The sequence below is a fragment of the Echeneis naucrates genome, chromosome 10 (genome assembly GCF_900963305.1).
Source record: "Echeneis naucrates chromosome 10, fEcheNa1.1, whole genome shotgun sequence".
NCBI lineage: Eukaryota > Metazoa > Chordata > Actinopteri > Carangiformes > Echeneidae > Echeneis > Echeneis naucrates.
In genome coordinates this window covers 25,339,591-25,362,095 of record NC_042520.1, presented here as the reverse complement: position 1 = coordinate 25,362,095, position 22,505 = coordinate 25,339,591, and the positions used below count along the sequence as shown (strand labels likewise).

The 22,505-nt window shown below is 41.5% G+C and overlaps 2 protein-coding genes across 8 annotated transcripts; one reads left to right on the top strand and one right to left on the bottom strand.

Moving 5' to 3' along the window:
• The first annotated feature begins 985 nt into the window (after window positions 1–985).
• On the top strand, window positions 986–9,846 carry hars (histidyl-tRNA synthetase). Of its 7 annotated transcripts, XM_029512499.1 has the most exons (14): window positions 1,013–1,149; window positions 2,443–2,818; window positions 2,910–2,999; window positions 3,755–3,874; window positions 3,951–4,046; window positions 4,429–4,554; window positions 4,691–4,798; window positions 4,884–4,982; window positions 5,111–5,204; window positions 7,036–7,163; window positions 7,897–8,169; window positions 8,297–8,413; window positions 9,132–9,278; window positions 9,465–9,846. In XM_029512499.1, the coding sequence occupies exons 2-14, from the start codon at window positions 2,714–2,716 to the stop codon at window positions 9,522–9,524; spliced, it is 1,563 nt and encodes a 520-aa protein (XP_029368359.1). In that variant the 5' UTR covers window positions 1,013–1,149; window positions 2,443–2,713; the 3' UTR covers window positions 9,525–9,846. The 7 variants fall into 7 exon arrangements, with proteins under 7 accessions (XP_029368362.1, XP_029368361.1, XP_029368364.1 ...); XM_029512502.1 differs by lacking the exon at window positions 2,443–2,818 and having other exon boundaries at window positions 986–1,149; window positions 4,429–4,494; XM_029512501.1 differs by lacking the exon at window positions 2,443–2,818 and having other exon boundaries at window positions 986–1,149.
• Window positions 9,847–10,010: 164 nt separating this feature from the next.
• dnd1 (DND microRNA-mediated repression inhibitor 1) lies at window positions 10,011–17,313 on the bottom strand. The gene is made up of 6 exons (XM_029511991.1): window positions 17,219–17,313; window positions 15,825–15,930; window positions 14,227–14,552; window positions 11,470–11,602; window positions 10,420–10,957; window positions 10,011–10,050 (listed from the first exon to the last, which is right to left on the bottom strand). The coding sequence occupies exons 1-6, from the start codon at window positions 17,249–17,251 to the stop codon at window positions 10,011–10,013; spliced, it is 1,176 nt and encodes a 391-aa protein (XP_029367851.1). The 5' UTR covers window positions 17,252–17,313.
• Between the last annotated feature and the right edge of the window lie 5,192 nt (window positions 17,314–22,505).

Sequence of the window (22,505 nt, the reverse complement as noted above, 5' to 3'; positions counted from 1 at the left end):
ATGTGAACACTATGGACAAGACCAAACAATCAATCATGTTATTTTATACTGTCAGAAATATGCACAAGGAAGAAGGCATATGACTGAGAATCCTAGAAATATAGAAGTACGATTTGAATTAATAGACATACTGAAAAAGTCTAATCAAATAAAATGTTATTTATAAGGTGCTTATAGTTGTTCAAGGCACTTAAAAATGGACAAATCTAAAGCAAACTCTTTATGGACTAATTTCAAGAGACCCAACAAATCCCTCTGTGAGCAAGCACTTAGTGACAGTGGAGGGAAAACCTTTCTTTAAATAGCAGAAACCTCAGAAGGAACCAGATTATGGGATGGCAGAGACATCCATGGTTGGGAGTGAGGGAGATGGAAGGACAGAGAGGAGCAAGAGAGAGCTAGGGACAGAGAGAAAATGATAGCAGGAGAAAAGAGACCACAACAAAAACACAGGGAAAACAAAAGACATGTAAGGTAAATAGCAGTAAGTAAGTTGAAACACAGATTACAGGAAGAAAGAAAGATAGTGACATGTAATGTTTTGATATACATATTTTGGGGCAGCAGTCAAGGCCCATAGCAACATAACTAATGAGTAATTAAACTTTGACCTTTAACAATGGGCTTTATTACACAGGAAGTTTGATCTCAAAAGCAGGAACCATGAGCTGCGTCAATGATATACGCATATATGGGATAATAAGTACGGATCCCGGTGGAACTCTACCAAGTGTGATTGAGTGTGATCTGTGATAAATATTAAGGAAAAAGACTGAAGAGTTGAGTGTTAAAAATATATATTATTCTTACTGAGATTAATTTGATTATGAGGATTTTATGTTTTGTATCCAGTCCCCTTCGTGATATTATATTTTGAATGTTAGACATGTTGATTCACACTCCTCACCAGTTGGTGACGGTAGTTTGCCAACCGCCAATAAAACAAAGCAAGGGGAAAAACGCACGTATTTCCGGTTCCTCCAAGTTTAACCACCGCTTTTCTAGTTAGTGTATCTGAGTCAATGTCTGTGTGAACATCGGAAAATTCGTGAAAAAATAATGGAGGACAAGGCTCAGATACATGAAGCCATTAAAGTTCAGGGTGAACTGGTCCGGAAACTGAAGTCAGAGAAGGCAAACAAAGAGCAGGTCAGTCTTTCTCCCACGGCGCGAAACCGGTAGCATCAAGGACAGCACCTCAGTGATAATGCTAATGCTAAACAAGTGCAGTGGAAGTGACGGGACGTTAGCAGACACGGTGTTGGGATATGATGCAATAATGCTTCTCGTGAACACAGATAGCTGAAAAGCTGACGCATTTTTCTTCGGGGACAGGAAGTCGCCAGGTTCACATATACCATTATCATTATTCTAGTGGTTATGAATTTGAGCTGCAGCAGACTGGTTGTTCCGATTCTGATATGATGTCAGTAGGACTCATTGATCCGTGCCTATATCAGCCATTCTTTTAAGTGTCACATCAGTCTGGATCCTCAGATGTTGATCTTGGCCTTTCAGACTTTACAAAAGAAGATGGCTAGATGGGAAGGGGAAGAAAGAGACGGATTAAAACTAAAATGTTGTGTGAAACAAACATTAATAAATTCAGTAACTATCAGGGTCAGGAGCCCAGCGGACCAGAGACCAGGTGTTAGCAGTAATGTGAGCTGTGTGCTGCGCAAGTGGGAGGGACACAGTAAAACCCAGGAAAGAGCTCGGCTCTGTCCTCTCATTAGTCCAGATGAAGCAGGCTAAAGTGGATATGATCAGCCTCACCTGTAGTTCTGTTTCTGGTGTCAGAACCTGTCTTAACAGTTTTTTTTTTTTTGCATGTGTGGGCTGCATGGGTTATCGACATCTGGTGAAAATTTCATATCAGTAGCACCTTTAGAAATATATTTACTGAGAAAAATGGTGACATGTTTAATCTTTATTTTACCCACTGTATGTTATGGCTACTGGAGCACTTTGAGACTTAATGTTCTTTGATTATTTGGTTATCTTGAGAAAAACAAGTTTTATTTTCCCCAAGAAAATCATAAAAATGTACTCCCATTAAAATGTATGACAAACTTATGTTCTAAAAAAAGAATTGCTATAAAGTTACTAAATCAACTAAGGTAATGATGGGTTTATTTATTTATTAATTCATTTGAAGGGTCCTGTATCATCGATATTTGTTTGATGAAATTATTAAAAGTGACATCCCCAGAACTGGTATTATGATAGGTTTACACCTTAAAATCCTAGTGCGTTTTGTTGGGATTTATTTTTCTTGGTAAAATGTATCAAAATGTTTTGCAGTCTGTCTGTGTTTGAGAGTGAGTGAGAGAGTCAGTCAGAGGGCTAGATGGGCTGTTCTTTCATTGACCTTCTACTTCTCGTGTTTTATCCTACATGCTGTGATGATCATGATGATCATGATGCTCCGCCCTCCCCTAGTGATAGGGTTGCTTATCAATTTTCTCCTGTTCTTCCTACCTGACTGTGGATGACCTTCCCATCATTACCTTCATCTATGTCTCTGGCTCAACCCACCTGGATGGCCCAACTGGTCTTCTTCGCCTTCTTCCGGTTGTGATTGGCTGTTGCTGGCCCAACTACCCTTTTACTGATTCTTGTCCACTCCTGCTGGGCTGGGACAATGCCTTTGAATAATTTACACACCTGCTGAACTTTGTCATGTCTGGACATCTTTTTGTGTGCCATAAACATGTGGGGATTACTATATACTCGTGCCTGCTCTGGTCTGGTGGGCCTTCGGTCTGCAAATCATGTTCGACCTCTGTGCTCCTCTGCTGGGATCACTGTGGCTCAGGTATGGTTCTGCTGGTGGGCAAGGTCCTGGATAACACCTCATGTTGGGGCTGACCACCAGGTTCTCATTTCTTGCTTTGTGTGTGTTGCAGATTGATGAGGAAGTAGCCAAACTGCTGGAACTGAAAGCTCAGTTAGGAGGAGATGATGGGAAACATCAGTTTGTCCTGAAGACAGCGAAGGTGAGGCTGCTGTGCGTGCGTGCACGCCTGTGTACCCTGTGTTTTGAGTGTTTCACTCAGATATTGTTGTGGACAATGATCAAACATTGGTCTGCTGTCAATGATCCACTGTCTGATGACAGGTCATCGTACTTCCTGTTGTTTCAGCATGTGCTTGATTGAGCTTGATTACGGCACGAGCTGCCAAAGTCTCTGTCTCTCCCAGTTCCTCTCCTCTCTCTCCCTGTCCTCATCCTGCAGGTGGTGACTCATCTCCATCCCATGTTCCTGCAACACCTGCTGGTCCCATATAGCATGAATTCTGTATTACAGCTCAACTCCATGAACTTCATGCAACAACATGTTCCTGCCTACACCCCCCCCCCTCCAATGCCTGCCTGCCTGTCTCTCTCTCTCTCTCTCTCTCTCTCTCTCTCTCAACCCAACCGGTCGAGGCAGATGGCCGCCCCCCCTGAGCCTGGTTCTGCTCGAGGTTTCTGCCTCTTAAAGGAAGTTTTTCCTTGCCACTGTTGCCAAGTGCTTGCTCATCGGGGGATCTGTTGGGTCTCTTTAAATAAATTTATAAAGAGTTTGGTCTAGACCTGCTCTATATGTAAAGTGCCTTGATGTAACTTTGTTATGATTTGGCGCTATACAAATAAATCTGATTTGATTTGATTTGATTTGTAATGAGTTACTGACTGTCACTGGGTCATGACGAGCTGGAGGTAAATGAATGTGCAGAGGGAAAAACAACAGGTGTTTGTTTTTATTAGGGAACCAGGGACTACAACCCCCGGCAGATGGCAATCAGGGAGAAGGTCTTTAACACCATAATTGGATGCTTTAAACGCCACGGAGCAGAGACCATCGACACACCTGTGTTTGAACTAAAGGTATGTTTCTTCAGCAGCTTACCATCAGGCTTATTAGTCGTGCATGTAAACTCATTTTCTTCCTGTGGGTGTGCAGGAAACGTTGACAGGGAAGTATGGAGAAGATTCCAAACTGATCTACGACCTGAAAGACCAAGGTGGAGAGCTGCTCTCCCTTAGATATGACCTCACTGTATCCTTTTTTTAAGCTCATGGCATAACTATGTTAAGCTATCGAGTTATTTGGCTTTATTGGTTTAACCTATTTGGAAATTTTAGTTTTCACACTGAGGGACCATAGTTACTAATGTGACTGACATCTCCTGATGCCTAATTTGTGACCTGCAGGAGCCACAGCTTTACCTTTGATCCGGCATCAGAGCTGAGTTTCCCTTCCTGACTTGACATGAACATGTAATAGATGTCATCATGATTCTCTTAAAAGTTACTTTTTAAATATGATGTTTTTGGTGAAGATTTGAATAGAATAAATAATTGAAGAGACAGTGTTAATCTCTGACTGCTGCTCTTTCCTCAGTCAGCTCTGCTGTTGTCCTTGACTTACTTGCTTTTAGGTACCCTTTGCTCGTTACCTGGCAATGAACAAGATAACCAACATTAAGCGCTACCATATTGCTAAGGTCTATCGCCGTGACAACCCAGCTATGACTCGTGGCCGCTATCGGGAGTTTTACCAATGTGTGAGTCATGGCCAGGTCTTTCTCTTCCAGGGACCATGTGTTGATGTTATTTTATCTAATGTGGTTCCAAATCTGGCAGCTGTCCTTCTGCACTCCCTTTTGTTCATTCATCAATCCATGATTGTTTGTGTGTCAGGATTTTGACATAGCAGGGCAGTATGACGCCATGATTCCAGATGCTGAATGTCTGAAGATCGTCCATGAGATCCTCAGTGAGCTGGAGCTTGGAGACTTTTGTATCAAGGTTTGCCACATGACTCCAGGTGAATATTCAAACGGACAAAGCTGTGATTGTAAGTGTCACTTCAGACCTCGTTTTCTGTCTCCAGGTCAATGACAGACGTATTCTGGATGGGATGTTTGCTGTGTGTGGAGTCCCCATTGACAAGTTCCGTACGATCTGCTCCACAGTCGATAAACTGGACAAGGTGAGACTTTGTTACCTTATTTACACAGACAGGTTCAGTTGCTTGGCTGTTTTGTGAAACCCATTAACTGTGGTTAATGTGATGTTGACCCTTTCTGATTGCTGTCTGGTTCTGTCCCTTTTCTGTAGATGGCCTGGGCTGATGTGAAGAAGGAGATGGTGAATGAGAAAGGCCTTTCAGAAGAGGTTGCTGACCAGATTGGGGAGTATGTGAGCATGCAGGGTGAGATCCTTTAACATAAAAATGAAAGTAGTTTAACTGTTTCAAACTGAGTGTACCGCCAGCAGCGCATTCACACAACCATACTTGAAATTACTGTAACGTCATGAATGTTTGCACTACTAGAGAAATTCCAGCGGTTTCCTGAAGCTGAGAAGTTATGCTTCAGAGCCAATATAGGGTCATTACAGTAATTTCACCCATGCTATTACTGAAATTCTGTGAATCAGTTCTTTTGTCATTAACTGTTTCATTCACTCTTTCAGCATACTGTAAACTGACATATTGAAGGTCCTAAGTGATCTGGAAAAAAGCTTAGTCACAGGACATTTTCTGGCTCTTTTATAGTTAAAATAAGCAAAAAGTCCAGGTGGACAATAGGAATCTTAGGTGTTAAAGGGTTGATACAACACAGAACTACATAGAGTAGGTATGACATCAGTGTTCAGTTCACCCTCTCCCTTCATAAATAAAATGTGTGAATTTAGCTGTGTTTAATACAGATCTCAAAGTGAATAAAATTCAGCCTTGCATATACAGTGCTGCCTAAAAGTTGGTGAACCCTTCAGACATGGTCACTGTTTTTGTAAAAAAAAAAAAACAAAACATTAAAATTCGTCCCAGCTTCAACTCCCTTTTGGAGATGATCTTATAGCCCTCCTCAGACTGATGGGCTGTCACTACCCTCTTCTTCATGTCCACAGTGGTTTGGTTGGTTTCCTCTCTCTTTTATTTAGTGCAGGCCAAACCCTTTCCCAAGGATGTCTCATTTCATTGGTCTGCTTAAATGATTAATTAAGCACCCAAATGTGTTTCACGTGAGTCTGTTGCCTGCTTGACTTAACCAATGCAGCTGGTTGTTCACTTACTTTTGCACATACACTAATTCCAGTTTTTGGGCTACTTAATTGATATATCTGACATTTCATACATAAAAACCAGTTATGATAAAATAAGAAAATCATGGTAAAACAACAGAAACATCTAAACTGCTCAAGGGGTTCACATACTTTCAAGCAGCACAACTAACATGAGCTCATGAGGTTTTTAAGTCCTCTGTGAACTGAACATTATAGGCATTATAAAGTTGGCTTTTAGCTTCAGTAAAAATCTTAAGGGCTCCATGGGATTTATCCTGAATCAGTGTCTAAATAATCTCTTCAGATGTCGACAAGCCAGACACGATTTTCCAGGGTAGATAATGTTACTCCGATAATGATTCATGAGGACTTTTCTCTCATTCATTCATCTTTTACTGCTTATCTGTTTTCGGGTCATGGGGTTGCTGGAGCCAATCCCATCTCACAATGAGCAGGTCACCAGTGCATTGCAGGGCCAACATACAAAGATGAGCAACCATTCACACTCACTCATACCCACAGGCATGCATTACCTAGACATGCATATGTTTGGACTGTTATGTTAAAAATATACTTTTAATGCTTATTTTTATATTTTCAAAAGTAGGTACTTGAAGTGCTTTAAATTCAGGCAAAAAATTGACTGAATAACTTACACTGGTATTGGAGTAATATTTGACCAAGAGTATCTATACTTTCCCTCAAGTAATGGTGTTGAGTGTTTCATCGTCATATTAAAGACCATAATTCCTTCAATAAATTTAATTCAGTGGTTCACATTTTGACAGGTTAGCTAATGAGCACAGAGGAGCAGTTACTGAAAGAAGCTAATCAACATTTAGCAGTGGAAGTTGGTGAACCTTCAGCAGATGAAGCTAGTGAACATTGAGCAGATGAAGATATTTCCAAGAGGTGACCAGGTGACTACAAACACAGTGCCACCTACTGGATGTGTCAACCATTTTGTGTTGCAGGTGGGATGGACTTAGCAGAGAGACTCCTCCAGGACCAGAAGTTGTCTCAGAGTAAACAGGCTTGCGCTGGCCTCTCTGACATTAAGCTGCTCTTCAGCTACTTGCAGCTCCTTCAGGTGACAGACAAGGTGAGATGAGAATACCTTATTCAGTGGTGAAGAAAGTACTCAAACACCATACTTAAGTAAAAATATAAATAGATAGCAAAAATGTACTCCAATAAAAGTACCACATTAACCATTTTACTTGAGTAAAAGTAAGTAAATACTTGCTTTTAAATATGCTTAAAGTATTAAAGGTAAAGGTACTTGCTGAATGTATTGCCTAATGCAGTGGTCTACAATCATTAGGTGTGCTGACTATGTATATTTTAACACAACAGTATGGGCTGTCCCATTTTAATTATCAATGATACAGATGATGCTACTGGTAAATCTAAATCTACTTAAGTACAGCAACGAAGTACTTGTACATATAATTTCATATATCTGTACTTAAGTAGATTTATGTATGGATACTTTTGACTTTCACTGCACTACATTTTAAAGCAAATATCTATACCTTCTACTCCACTGCACTTGTACAGTGCATGACTGCTGCGAAAAATGAATGACCACTGCCATTAGCTAGGGGTCTTGTGCACCTGCAACTTTAAAGTGCTGTTTGCTAGAAATACAATTTTCTCGGCGGAGACCATAAGGACAATAAAATCATTAAATTCAATTATTGTGTGAAGTACTTGTACTTTGTTACATTCCACCACTGACCTTAATATCCTTGCTGCCTCCCTGGCCTATGTTTTGTCTTCTTTACTGACTGCTGCACTGCGGTACATTGTATTTTTCCATCTGTCATGTCCAGGTGGTGTTTGACCTCAGCTTGGCTCGTGGTCTGGACTATTACACAGGAGTTATTTATGAGGCAGTGCTGACCCAGACAGGTGTGGGCCTGGGCTCCACTGAAGCTCAACAGGAAGCTCATGCAGAGGATAGTGTCAGCGTGGGCAGTGTGGCTGGAGGGGGTCGTTATGATGGCTTGGTGGGCATGTTTGACCCGAAGGGAAGGAAAGTGCCATGCGTAGGTGTGAGCATTGGTATTGAGAGGATCTTCTCTATCATGGAGCAGAAGGCTGAGGTGATGTAACATCATAATGTTTCTATACCATTTCCCATGACTTGCATTGTTGAATTGTATGTCCCAGGTGTTCAATTAGTGTACAGATAACGAATGTGTCAGGTTGTAACACTGTTCTGGTGTTTAGGCTTCAGCTGAGAAGGTACGGACCACAGAGGTCCAGGTGATGGTGGTGTCGGCTCAGAAGAACCTCCTGCAAGAGAGACTGAAACTAGTCTCAGATCTGTGGAACGGTGGAGTGAAGGTGTGTTTATGCGTGTTTGTGTGTACGTGTCATGTTGTATTAACATGTTGTTTCATTTCTGCTGACACTTCTTGACACTCAGGTTTAATATTATATACAAAAATCACCGTGATATAATACAATGACGTGACTAAATGATTCCCAGTCAGATAACACAATGATATGAATGAATGGCTCTGGGTGAGATACCAGTGATGTCAGGGTGAGATACGCCGTTGACATGAATGAATGACTCGGTCATTCAACACTATGACAGGGTGACAAAGTCTGAAAGATTAAATACAGTTGCTGTTTGGGTCAAACTTAGCTTTAGCATGAACTACCTTCGATCACTCATTAATTTGGTCTGCGTTACAGCACATTAGGTTGAAGTTTCCACCGCGATAAATGTTCAGAGCTAATTAAAAAAAAAAAAAACACAGTTGGTGGTGTTATGGCGCTCTGAAAATCTATAACCTGGTCCTTCTCTGTGGACTGAGCAGAACAAACCTGCAGCCCACAAACCACAGCCAAATGTTAATTTTACACCTTTGTGTTGTCTTAAGGATTTCAACATAACAAACTAAGATTAATGTAATGCTACAGAGCTAGATCAAGTCTGTCCAGTATTGGTCAATACTCTACAAGATATGAGGGTGAAGTGAACAGATGTCCTGATGTGTCAGTGTGGATTTGAGAATGACTATATTCACGTGTGTATTTGTGTGAATGCATGTAGGCAGAGATGATGTACAAGAAAAACCCCAAACTACTTAGTCAGTTGCAGCACTGTGAGGAGGCTGGAATCCCCCTGGTGGCCATACTGGGAGAACAGGAGCTGAAAGACGGAGTGGTCAAGCTGCGGGTGGTGTCCACAAGAGAGGAGGTAAACGCACTCTAACACAGAAACAGATTGCTTTAAATCAATGATCAGTGTTGTCACTCTCTTAATACCAAACTTGGTTGATTCTGTAAGGGGTTCAGATCCAGTATTAGATACTGTAGGTTGACTGGTAGGTGACAATAGTGAGCCAAAGGACTCAGAGCCTGTCTTCCTGTTTTCTCTCTTCAGTTTGATATCTGCAGAGCTGATTTGCTGGCTGAGATCAGGAGGAGGACATCAGAGGCCTAACTTGCTGTCTACCACCCCTACATCTTTACTCTGAACTTCTCTTATATAGGGCATGTTGGACCTGAAACTCAGTCTTATCTAGAGGCAGCAACTGAAGCCGTAATAAGAGCACGAGAGGAAAATGCTGTGGTTTTATTTATGTTAAGAGCAGCATCAGGCTCCATAAAGCTGCTGAAGGTCTTCATCAGTTGTTCATTCAGGACCAAGGTGAGAACCTGACACCTTTACCCTTTTCTTGTACCATCATGTTAACAGCTGTGTAAGTCTAGAGACTAACTAAAGCGTCTCCTGTCCAGTGAAATAAACAGTCATGCTGTCCTCATGCTCAGCTCAGTGTGTTCACTGCTTTAGACTGTATGTCTGTTATTGAGCTCAGTTTAATTTGAAGTCTGAACCATGTGAAATGGCAGAAATGTCTCCAGCCCCTATCCCTTTTCCCACCCCTTCCCCTACCTCTTGGCCTGATGATGTGAAATTCTATCACTGTTACCAAAATCTGGGCTCCAGCATGTTCACCAGTTTCCTCCTACAGTCAAAGAGCTACAGGTTTAGCTGTCTTGCGACCATTCCAGTGTGTACCTTAGCCTACTGTGAGCTAGGGTCTCTAGCATACATCACCCTCATCATATAGAAGTGTTTAAAATCATTCATAGAAGCATTTCTTACTCCAGTGGTGGAAACGGGTGAAATCATGTTGGCTGAATAGAGCTTTTGCCACACTTGTTACATCTCATTTAATTAAAATGAGCAATCATCAACAAAAAAACAAAACAAACAGCATGCCAAATACAAACCAAATAAGAAGATAGTCAAATGGAATAAAAACATGCAGAGATCACCTACATTTAAGATCAAACACTTTTCTGGATATTATATAATTGACTTAACAACTGACATCAGAGTGGGGGTTGACTGGTTACACTGCACTCTTTGCAGTACCTGCAGGGCCACAGCCTGCTGTGCCTTCTCCAGCGTGCTGGTGGCAGTGTGTCCAGGTAATACCATGACCAACCCTCTGAATGGAACCGTAATCCCTGGGACACGCACAGTGTAGGTGAAGTAGAGGAATCTATCTCGCCCAACATGGCTGTAGTACATCTCATAAAGTGGCTGGCCTAGCCTAGTTGCCTCACATAACCTCTGCAGGAGCATTGTTGGGGATGCTGCAACAAGCTGCTCAAGGGAGGGCGAGCAGGGGGGTGCAGCAGTTTCCCCCACTGCTCTGCAGAAACCTGGAGGGGTGGATGGGGCCTGGGCCAGACAAGGAGGCGAAACTGAGGTCCTTGGAGCATTTAGGAGGAGGCGTGGCAGCATTTTCCAAGGTGATGCCAGGCTCTTTGCTGTTTTGTGTGGAGGCAGTGGCTCGTAGTTGCTGGAGCTCTCAGATGACTGCCACTTGACTGAAAGGGTCAGAGCAAACTGCCTCTTGAACACTGAATGAGAAGTAGTGCAGCAGTTAGGACTTCAGCTGTTTCAAGGAGTAACAGATACTCTGACAGGAAGTGGTCAAAGGCTACAACGCTGATGATAAACCAGTGACCAGTTGAGGTAGTTTAATATTAAACAGTGGCCACAAATGAAGTTGGCACTGTTAACAGTTTGCCTTCCTACATGTCTGTCAGTTGTTCAGTTGCTGCACCTCTTCTACATAAAAGGAGTTGTAAATTGTTGAAACACTTATCAGTGTGTAATAGAATGGGATTACAAAAGCAGTGTCCACAGCAGATGTCAACTGTCACTTTGGTGTTTACTAAAACTGCTACAAAAATATCTATAGCATGGATATAGCTGCAAATTCACTCCATCCAGAAATCACAGCTATGAATCTTTCTTTTCAATGTGAAACTTAAAAATATTCCCCACAATTGAGACGGTTGACAACAGAAGTGGACCTACAGACTGGACCCACTATCTGTTCCATAGGCATCAACAGAAGCTCACCCACCTTCCACCAGAATCTTCTTGGCCATAGAAGCAGTGTAGTGGGAAGTGAAGGCCACTATGGCTGACACCTCATCAATACCAGGCCCTGGCTTCAGAGACACTTTCTTGACTCCATCTACAAGTGCACACATTACCTGGAAAAAAAAAGTAGTTACAAAGCAGCACTAGGCATTGTGGTTCTTTTTTGTTTTTTCCTTCCCATCAGTGATTATTTTGTCCAAGTTCACCAGCCAGTTCTGTTCACATATTAGGGAGGTTTTTACACAGCATTACAGTTGTGTGGCCTGTGGAGTAACATCTAGTTGTACAGCAACTGCACTCCTTCCTTAATTTCTGCTGAAAGAGGATGGGAGCCATCATCTAAATCAGGCATGTCAGACATGTGGCCCGGGGGCCATATCCAGCCCGCGTTTAAGTTTATAAAAAATAGATATCGATAACCTGTCATTTTCTGCGGCGCTAGCATAGCAACGTCTCCAGCGCTTTTCTCCCTGCCTCCCACCAGAGCAGATGCATTGGCGCTATCAAACGCTCTTATCGTTTTGACTGCTGGCTGTGACACCCTCATTAAGAAAATGCCTGCCAGAGTACCCTAAATTAACAGCGCTGGCTGCAAAAATGCTGGGCATGTTCGGGACTACATACCTTTGTGAGCAAGTTTTTTCAGTAATGAATATTAATAAAACAAAGCTGTGCTCAAAGCTAACACACAAGCACTTGAATGACATTCTGAAGGTGGCAGCTATTCAGGACATGGTACCTGATATTGATGCACTCGTCCAGGCTAAAAGATACCAAGTTTCAGGAGCAAAAACAAAGCATGACTAAAATATTTTGAAATGCACAAAGAGGCATTGTTGATACTGTACTTTTCTCAAGTTCATAATATCAACAAATTTGTTAAAGATGCTGTTTATTAAATAAAACTATTTCTATGACATGACTGATCTAAATGCATTTGCTGCTGTGAAATGTAAACCAGCACATCTTTGGGTCATGTGCAGTAATAGACTTAATGATCTGGATGTAAAGCTGTCACATAGATACAGAGGTTTCCATGTCCCTTCCCTGATGCAAGCAGGAACATATGATTCTGTATGAAGTATATAGAAATATGGGAGAAGCAGGCATTGCATGAACATGGGGTAGTAATGATTCACCACCTGTGGGATTAGGACAGGGAGAGAGAGGAGAGAAGAACTAGGAGGAGACAAAGACTTTGGGGGAAACATGGTTAGTAGTATGTCGGCAAATGCAAGGAGTGGGGTGGGGTGCTCAGAGAGGTGCTCAGTGTCTAGGCCTATAGCAGGATAGCTAAAGAGTAGATGGACTTAAAACTGCCCCCCGAGTCCGCCCCCCAGACTGATACTGGAAGTTGGTTCATTGGTTCCATAGAATATTAGTGCTGAGTAATATCAACTTCTAGCACTGCTGAGAGCTCTTTTATATGTTTTTAAGTTATCTTTCCAGGCTTGGTGAAACTCTTCAGAGTTACTGGAACACCATTTTCTTTCTAATTTCCTTTATGTCTGCTTTAAGGCACGAATTTAGGAATCATACCAGGGAGCCAGCCTCTTCTGTTTGAGTACTTTCTTATTGAGAAGCATCATCAAGATTTGAACATAGTGTGGCCATAGCGCTAATCACAAGTCATCAACCTCATATGAATTTATATGTGGCATTGTTGGGAATGATGACTGAGTCTTTGAATTTAGCCACAGCATTTTCAGATAAACATCTTCTATAGCTGAATTTATTCCTCAATGCTGTGCAGTCAATTAAAGTAAACTCAAATGTAAAGAGGTTGGCATCATTTCACCCTGTTGACATCATGGATGAGGAGATGCTGATTCTGGAGGTCCAAAATCATTGCAAAATCTATAACCCGTCATATCCTTTAAAGACACCCACAAAAAGGATGCGACGTGGGAATACCATTGCAGGAGTAACTGGAGTGGATGGTAAGATACTAATTTGGTCCAATAAGTGGATGGATGGACACAATCTGTTTAAACTGTTTAAATGGTTTTGTGGTTCTCTTTATGGAAACTACAACCGGCTATATGGTGCGATTATGCGCAAATCCGCAAGATCTCGTGAGTCCTCACAACTGTACGGTGGAGCCTCAACAGTGCGCATCACAGACTGATCCGGTGGTTGTTGATGGACAGCGGAGTACGGAGCTGTTTGGTCTAGGGTTGGTTTATAACCTTGACTGAAATATTGCAGCCACACCCCCTCCTCGACCTGTGGTACGAGGGATATGAAAATTAACATGAGTTGGGGGTGTAGCTTCATTAATGCTAACATACTCATCCTGCTGCAGCCACGTTTCAGTTATACAAAATAAATCAATATGATGATGATCAGCTATAAGATCATTTACTAGTAGAGATTTTGATGACAATGATCTAATATTCAACAGTCCATATTTAATTGCAGTATTGTTTGAGCCCGAATTTGTGGCTGTTTTGATTTCAGGTAAGTTTTTGTTTATAGCGCCTCTTCTGTTTAGAAACTTTTCTAAATTGAGGTGGTCGGGGGACAGACACAGTTTCTATAGACCTAAACATAGACAGAGACTCTATTCTATTCTCGGCAGGTGACCACTCTGACTGAGGTGCAGAGGCTTGGGATTGTCAGGGTTGATCTACTTGATCTCCTTGCACTTTGCCTTTTTGAACAAAAATAGTACTTCTAGGTCATTTATTGCACCAAGTTTGTTCCTGACATCACAAAGACAACAGTGCCACTGTACCTGCAATAGGTTCTCTTTCCTGGTAGCTGCCGGCAGGTTTCCAATACAGAGGTGTCTCTTCTCCATACTGCATTGGACACTGAGGAAGAATCCAGGCTCCACCATGTGCCCATGCAGTAGATGGATGGCATGAGCAGCTACCTCAGATGAGCTGTATTTGGCATAGGCAAATCCGCGGTTCTGGCCACTGAAGTTCATCATCAGCCTGAATTCCCAGAGTGGACCCACTGAACTGAACAGGGGGATCAGCACGTCCTCGTAGACTTCCCGTGGGATCTGGCTGATGAAGACCTCAGAGTGGGCTGCTGGAGTTGGACCATCCCACACTGATAGCAGAATACACAGGAGATGTCAATGGATCATTTTCTCCATCCACATTATTCATCAGTTCAAGTAAAAATGCAAGGTTGTATTTAATATTTTGTGAGCTAAAATCTTAATCAAAATCTAAGACAGCGAAACAAGCATCATGTGTATGATGTGGGAGTCATCTGTGCTTGTGCTCCAGACTCCAAAACCAATAAATACTGGTGCTGCAGCATCACTTCAGAATTTTACGAAGTAAAATGGAGCCAAATATGCTTCTACCTCAAATTTGACCACCAGGATGAAGCCACAATATCAATTTGAGATTCAAACCTAAAAGACGTGGCTGATGACCCCAGGCATTCGTGGCTCAGCTTGAAGTAATGAAGATGTTTCAAATATTTGCCTTATGCTGGAGACCAATTCTTTTAGTGTAGAGAAGTCAATCACATACATCTATGTTTCACTTCTCAGCCAAATAATTAGTAAAAAAAATATATTTATTATGGAGCCTCAGTCCAGTTGCTGACTTTGGGGCTCTCTGAAGACAGCGGGACCTGGTCCCCATCAGAACTACAGACCATAAGGATCCGGAATGCACCCCTGCTCTGATAGACCTCAGGGGCTGGTTTTTATTGAGGGTGAGAAAAACCTTGGGTTACTTTGAATAGAGAAACATGAATCGCATGTACTAACCGACAGACATGGTGACAGATTTGGCTTAGAGTTTTGTGGAAATTGGTCAATTGCACATGTAGCCAATAACTAGTCATGATCTTCAACACATGGTCTCAGAGAAGCAGGAAGATCATGGACAGTCTCTGATTATCAGAATGGTTGACTGTCATTACAGAACAGATGATCAACTGAGCGTTTGCATTTAGACTAGGTTATAGATTGAGTCAGATTTATGTACCCCTCTTACGACTCTGTGAAAAATAAATAATTGAACCATCTGCACAGCTCATGTATCATGTTGTGCCAGACAACTGTGATTTTTAGTTACTATAATCCCTGTGTTAGCGTTTTGTCCTGTTCATCCATAGCTACAGCCTCTGGTTTGTCTGTTTTGTGCTCTTTGAGAAAGCAGTGTACTATTAACATGTACAGTGGCTCCATGAAGATGATGAAAAAATGTCTAATACCACCATTAAATAAAATGTATTAGTACTACTGTTATTTTTCCAATTATTGATGTTATATTCAATGTCTGAGTGGCTGATTAAAAAAATCTGACCGATAAACTCCTCAATTCTTGTTTGTCTTAGTTTAGCCTGAACTCACTCACTCACCATCTGGGGGCCCCCCGTATTTCCTCTGACCATTTACTTGAGTCAGCTTTGTATTGGTTGCTTTCAGCCACGTTTCCAGGCCCTGCAGACGCTTATGGTTCAGTATCTGACAAAGAACACATGGAAAGATGTAAATAAAATGCATAGATTAGATACTTTGTTAATCTAGCACCCTAACAACATCTGATTTAGCAGTCACTGTGAACTCAATCTAACCATAACAACCACAGTTACTTCGAGTTTCATATCAATCTAAGTTATCCAAGTGTTCAGGGCTGAAAAGTGACACGATCTTCTGACAAACTCACATGCACACCTTTAAAACAATCTGCATATTATTTTCTCTGAACTGTTTGGTCTGTAAAAAGAGTGGAGGACCCTTTGTAATCACCCAGAGACCAAGTGACATCCTCACACATAATCTAGTGGAACAGACAAATTGTAGAATCTCATTCGGACATTTGAGAAAAACACAATCGTCAAATGTGTAATCAAAATGCAGGCATATGTTTGATTTTGATAACTTAATAGTAAATTCAGATTTCTACAACACCTCAGAAGTATCTGCTGCAAAAGTCTTATTGTCTTCTTACTCACTGGACCAATTTTTATCTTTCTTAAACATCACATTAGAGCTGTTCTGTCAATAGAATCAGAGAACCCAGGTACTTTCCAAAATACTGCATGAGCATGCAAGTGGATACACTGATCCCATTCCACATAATTTATTCAGAAACCTGGAAATCCCTTCAGGATTTCTTTATCTGTCCTTGTGCAGAGCAGAGTACGTCATAAATAAATTTTGCATTTTCCACTTAAATGTTATTCAACCAATCTCAGCCAGGTGCTTTAGTAGTGCATACACAAATTAGACCATGCCCAGCTAATTGTCTTCAAATGTGACCAGCCTTTGTGGGGGCTCACATGGGGAGGGGCCACAGTCTGGTGACAAATCTGATGGCCTTTGAGAGGAAGCTCCTCCGCTCAGGTTTTGCAGCTGGTGGTTCTGTATCTTCTCCTCGATGACATGCTGGGAGGTTGATGCAAGTCCATAATTCTGCAATGCTGATATTGCTGCATCAGGGAGCGAGACACATGTGATTTTCTGGTCTTCTTTAAATCAGGCAGTGCCCTGCACAGGGTGTATGGGGCTCTTAAGGGACTAGAGCCGCTGCTGTGCTTCCTTTAGTCTGTGGTTAGTGCGGCTGCAGATAATGATGATAATTCTGGACTGTACGGCCATTGACGAAAGTGTGTATGAAAGGTCCTGACTTCAGGCTTCAAGAATGATGTTGGCACTTTAATCAAGGCTCCATCAAATCAGACACCGAGGTAAACGGTTAAATTCCCGCACGCGTTATAGGGCAGCAGGTTAGAAACAAACACCTGGTTACCTGGTTCCTCTCGCTCGCCATCGGCTCCTCCATCGTAGTGCTTGCTTGTTCTGATGCTTGAATCAATCCCACTAATAGACGTGCAGTGGGACCAACCACGCCCAATTTACCCGTCCAAGCCACCGGACTGGTTACCGGTTCCACATGAGACCCTGCTGGTTCTCTCGAATTAAGGTAGACTGGGGAATGACGCGAAGTGGGACAGATCAGGCCTCTCTCCAAACTGCAAGGCAACAACAGAAGTGCAGACGTTTCCTTCCTGAGAGGGTAACAGTGTTAAATAACCCATACAACATTCAAATGGAGCTATGCCAGTAGCAGCCACAGACGGGGAGTTATGTTTAATCTAGCGAGCCAGATAGTTAGTAAAAGAGTATTTTGCTGGAGTAAGGACAGAGGAGCACAAGTTACACCAGCAAAAACCAGGAAGGTGATGTGGAGCTCTTCACCTAGCAATGGCTACAGCACTACTGAATCAAATCAAATGTATTTGTATAGCATCGAATCATATCAAAGGTACAGAGCACGCCCTCTGTACGGAGTTGTTACAGAAACCCAACAAATTCCTCCAAGAGCAAGCACTTGGCGGGCACAGTGGCAAGGAAAAACTTCCTTTAAGAGGCAGAAGCCTCAGGGAGAGACAGTAAGAGTGAGTGTGATGGGGAGGAGGGGGGACTTTGTAGAGGGAAGGAGTAAGAACAAGAACTGGAGAAGAGTTGATGCTTTGGAAAATATAAAGAAAACATACAGTGATTGCAACCAGGTAGTTCTAAATGTGCACTATTAGCAGTAGGGGAGAAGAAGAGGTTATATTGGGAAGTGAGCAGTAGTGTGCAACGATAACTAAAGGAAACTCTTGAAGCAGCAGGTACTGAGCGGGAACATGGAGCAGAGATAATTCAGCACCTGTAGGACGGGGACAGGAAGAGAGAGGACAGGAGGGACAAAACACACATTACGAGAAGAAACTAAGTTAGACACATGTAACATTGTAACGTACATGCATGGGGCAGAGAGAGAGAGAGAACCACAGAGATGACCCTGATAACTGAACGATCTGCCTCCAGATTTACTCTTGGAGACTCTAGGAACCTCCATCTAGAGAGCGGAGTGACCTCCAGGACAATAAGGAACTATGAGCCCTTGGAGATATGATGGACATTGTCATTAAGACTTTTGTACACTAAGAGAAGGATTTCAAATTCTATTCTGAATTTTACTGGTAGCTGATGAAGAGGAGCCAGCACAGGACAAATGTCATCTCTTTTCCTAGTTCCTGTTGATATTCTTGCAGCAGTACTCTAAATCAACTGAAGGCCTTTCAGGGATTTGTTGGGACATTCTGATAGTGATGAATTACAATATTCTAGTCAAGAGGTAACAAATGTAGCTACTACTTTTTCTGCATCCTCTTGAGGCAGAATGTTTCTGATCTTTGCATTATTGTGTAGGTGAAAGAGGGCTGTTTTTGAAACTTGCTTTATATGAGGGACAAAGGACATGTCCTGATTCAAAATTACTCCAAGATTCCAAACAGTGAAACTGGAGGCCAAGGTAATGCCATCAGATAATGCTTCTCTAATGTGCTTAGGCCCATGTACAATGACTTTAGTTTTTTCTGAGTTCAAAAGTAAAAAGTTGCAGGTCATCCAGGCCTTTATATCTGTAAGACATGGTTGAAGTCTGACTTGCTGAATAATTTTATTTGACTAAATTGGCAAGTATTACTGAGTATCATCATAACAGTGAAACTGATGCTGTGCTTTCAGATAATATTGTTTGAGGGAAGCATATAAAGGGTGAAAGGAACTGTTCCAAAGACAGAGCTCTGTGGAACTCATCAAACAAGCCATTCCTATGCAGATGTTCCATCTGCTTTTTCAGAATTTCGGAAATGAAAGCGAGTTTAGATATGGGCTTATAATTAGCCAAAAATCTGTGTAAAGATTTGGGTTTTTGGGGAGAAGTTTAATAACTGCAATCTTGAAAGCCTGTGGTACATACCCAAGAGATAAACTCATATTGAACAAGAACTACCACAAGGGGACAGAAATCACAATAAGACAGGGTTCTAACAACCTGGAGGCTCTGGACAGCTAGGTTTGAAGAAACACCTCGGTGGTCTCTGTCCTGCCCATAAATTGTTGATCAAGCCAGGAGGGACGTGACTTTATCGGGGTGGATCAACATGCGTCTAAGCACATTTGTGGCCACAACAATTAACTGGTAAGCAGAAGTTAATTATTCTGCACAAATTCATGTGTGACTGAGTTCAGTTCTCTATCCAGGTGAGCACATCTCAGGAAATTTTGCCCCCTAAAGAACATAGTTAAACTCTTCCACAGGCACCATCTAATATAACAAATTAGATGGTGCCTGTGGACAATCAATGCTAAAACTCCTGGGGAGTCATGGTTTGGCGCAATTATATGTTCTGTGTGTCTAGTGACTTATGCATGCTTAATGGACCATGGTGCAGAGCAAGTAAATGTTGCTGAATGTCACAGTAACCAATTTTTTACTCCTTAGTTCTGACAAAACTGAAGTTATTGTAGTCCGCCCTAAGCATGTCAGAGAAATGCTATTTAATCATCTAATCAGTCTGGACGACGTTAGTTTGGCTTCCAGCTCCACTGTAATAAACCTTGGAGCAACTTTTGACCAAGACATGTCATTTGTCCCTCACATAAAACAAGTCAGTCTCGTTTATATGAGTGCAGTTCCCGAGTCTACCAGGTTGGGTATTTTTCCTGTCAAACAAATCTATCGCACAAAAAATCAACAGCCCACCCTGACCCACTTGGCGCTTTAACACCTCATTACTGATTCAGAATTTGACCTGTTCATAAGGAAGGAATGGAAAAACTTTTTGAAAACAAATGACTTTCCAAATGTATCAAATCCTATCCAAAAAACAAACAAACAGACAAGCAGAGTTCATACTACAACAACTCAGACACCAAAATTTTGGGAATGAAAAAGAAATCAGGCAAATTTCTTGCAAATCAACTACAACACAACAAAGAAAAATCTCTTATAGCTGCAATTCAGGACTCAAATGACAAATATACACAATCACAAGAACAAAAAGACAAATGAATTGCCTATATACCCTTCAAATAAATAAAGTGGGAGAAGGATTGAATGCACCAAGGTTGATGTGTTACTACTTGGCAAAGCAACAGCAATAAATAACTAAATGGATAAGTCCACATTTACAAAGGCTTTTGCAATTTTTATGATGATCCTATAAAGCGTCTTATTTCTATTAGGTTGAACATTTCTATATTTACTGTATTTGCTTTATTGTAGGCTATTCTTTTGTTCTTACTTTTAATTTGTTTATGCTGAACCCATTTTTAATGCTGCTGTAACAAAAGAATGTCCTTGTGGATAAAATAAAATATATATCTATCTAGTGGTTGCTGATGATCTGACTTAAAGCCATAAACAGCAGCTCTGTGAACTGTAGACATTGGGTATTTTATTTATTTAATTTTATTTTATTTTAAGATTACCTGTAGATTAGATTACTCATAACAAATTGCACTCATTTAACCTATCTGTATCTGTATCTATACCTTACCAAAATGTAAGTCTGGTGAGGACTCTCTGGGACACTTTTGCCCTAAACTTTGGAGGGGGGGATGTAGAGTAGGGGGAGAATTAGAGCAGGAGAGGGGGATATTCAAAACAGGTGTAGGCAGGAACATGTTGCTGCATGAAGTTCATGTAGTTGAGCTGTAATACAGAATTCATGAAATATGGGACCAGCAGGTGTTGCAGGAACATGGGATGGAGATGAGTCACCACCTGCAGGATGAGCACAGGGAGAGAGAGGAGAGGAACTGGGAGAGACAGAGACTTTGGCAGAACATGGTTAGTAAATGCTGTATAAATGCTTAGAACTGGGTGAAACTGTGTTTTTGAAGGAAGGATGGTTCTTATGAATGCATGCAAGGGGGGAGAGGGAGGGAGAGAGAAAGAGGGAGAGGGGGTGAGAGGGTGATAGGGAGAGAGAGAGAGAGAAGCTCAGTCCTTCCCCCAGCAGCCTAGGGCTACAGCAGCATAGCTAAAGAGTAGATGACTTTAACTTTTTAACTATAAGCTCTGTCATACAGGAAAGTTTTAAGCCTGGTCTTGAAAATTACTAAAGAGTCCGCCCCCCGGACCGATGCTGGAAGTTGGTTCCATAGAAGAGGAGCCTGATAACTGAACCATCTGCCTCCAGATTTACTCTTGGAGACTCTAGGAACCACAAGTAAAGAGATGGTGTCTTCTTTCAAAGTGAGCAGACTGTCACGCCGGGAAACGCGGTACGAGTGCGTTGCAGGGTGAGGACCCAATTGCAGGAGCCAGAAACCAGGTAGGTGACAAAAAAAGACTTTAATCTTAACTATATCTACAACATAAACTGAATGAGAAAACAAGTACAAAACGACAAGGCAGGGCATGGACAAGCAACAAGGAACAAGCAACAAGGACTAGACAGGGCATGGACAGAGCAAGGACAGGGCAGGACCGATTTAAACTTTTCGTTCACATTTTTTTAATACTAGAATTGATTTTATGTTAGTGAATGTGAATCAAAGCGAATATTTTTTTTTTCTTTAGAGGGAACTAAGAGGAACTAAAGTTTGCCTTTATATTCTTCCAGTTCTTAGTCTTTCTACAAAGGAAATAACACCCTGTAATGAGTCGATAATTGTACTGAATTAAACATGAGTTTATCCGATTAAATGTGAGTAAAATTGAACGCATATGTTTTTTGGAATGAGGACCAAAATACAAATGTACAAATTGCCTTCGTGTTTTCTACTGGAAGCTTTTGTATGAAAAAATACCCGTGCTTCCAGCCAGTCACCCAGAACAGGTAAAACCTCAAAGATGAGGCGAAACATCTTCAATAATTTACAAGTCCCAATTGTCTGAGAATCAACTTCCTAAACTAACTATGACCTGGCAGACTGAGAACCTACCAGGCTTTGTATGAAAAAAAAAAAAAAACACTTTAGATTTACTCTAGAAAGTCTTCAAAATTACTTTATCTGAGCTTTTTTTTCATTTAAATCAGTTCATTGTCATGCCCACAGTTAAAAAGCAAGTGGCCTTGTAATACTAGCAAGCAATGACATAAAGAGAAAGCACTCACATTCTTCTAGTTTTGTCTTTTCCACGAAAGAGAGACTTTCCTGTAACATTTGCTGTGAACATATATTTAGTTTTTAGAAAGCATCCACAGAAACCTGGGTGAAAATTTATTCTTTTTAGTTTTTATTTTTATTTT

Coding starts and splice junctions, on each gene's coding strand:
- hars (XM_029512499.1), top strand. CDS start 2,714: ATGTGGGGATTACTATATACTCGTGCCTGCTCTGGTCTGGTGGGCCTT. Junction 3,875..3,950: donor CACCTGTGTTTGAACTAAAG/GTATGTTTCTTC, acceptor GTGGGTGTGCAG/GAAACGTTGACAGGGAAGTA. Junction 7,164..7,896: donor TCCTTCAGGTGACAGACAAG/GTGAGATGAGAA, acceptor TGTCATGTCCAG/GTGGTGTTTGACCTCAGCTT.
- dnd1 (XM_029511991.1), bottom strand. CDS start 17,251: ATGGAGGAGCCGATGGCGAGCGAGAGGAACCAG. Junction 14,553..15,824: donor ATACGGGGGGCCCCCAGATG/GTGAGTGAGTGA, acceptor TTCTGCTATCAG/TGTGGGATGGTCCAACTCCA. Junction 10,051..10,419: donor CAGTCAACCCCCACTCTGAT/GTCAGTTGTTAA, acceptor CTTTGACTGTAG/GAGGAAACTGGTGAACATGC.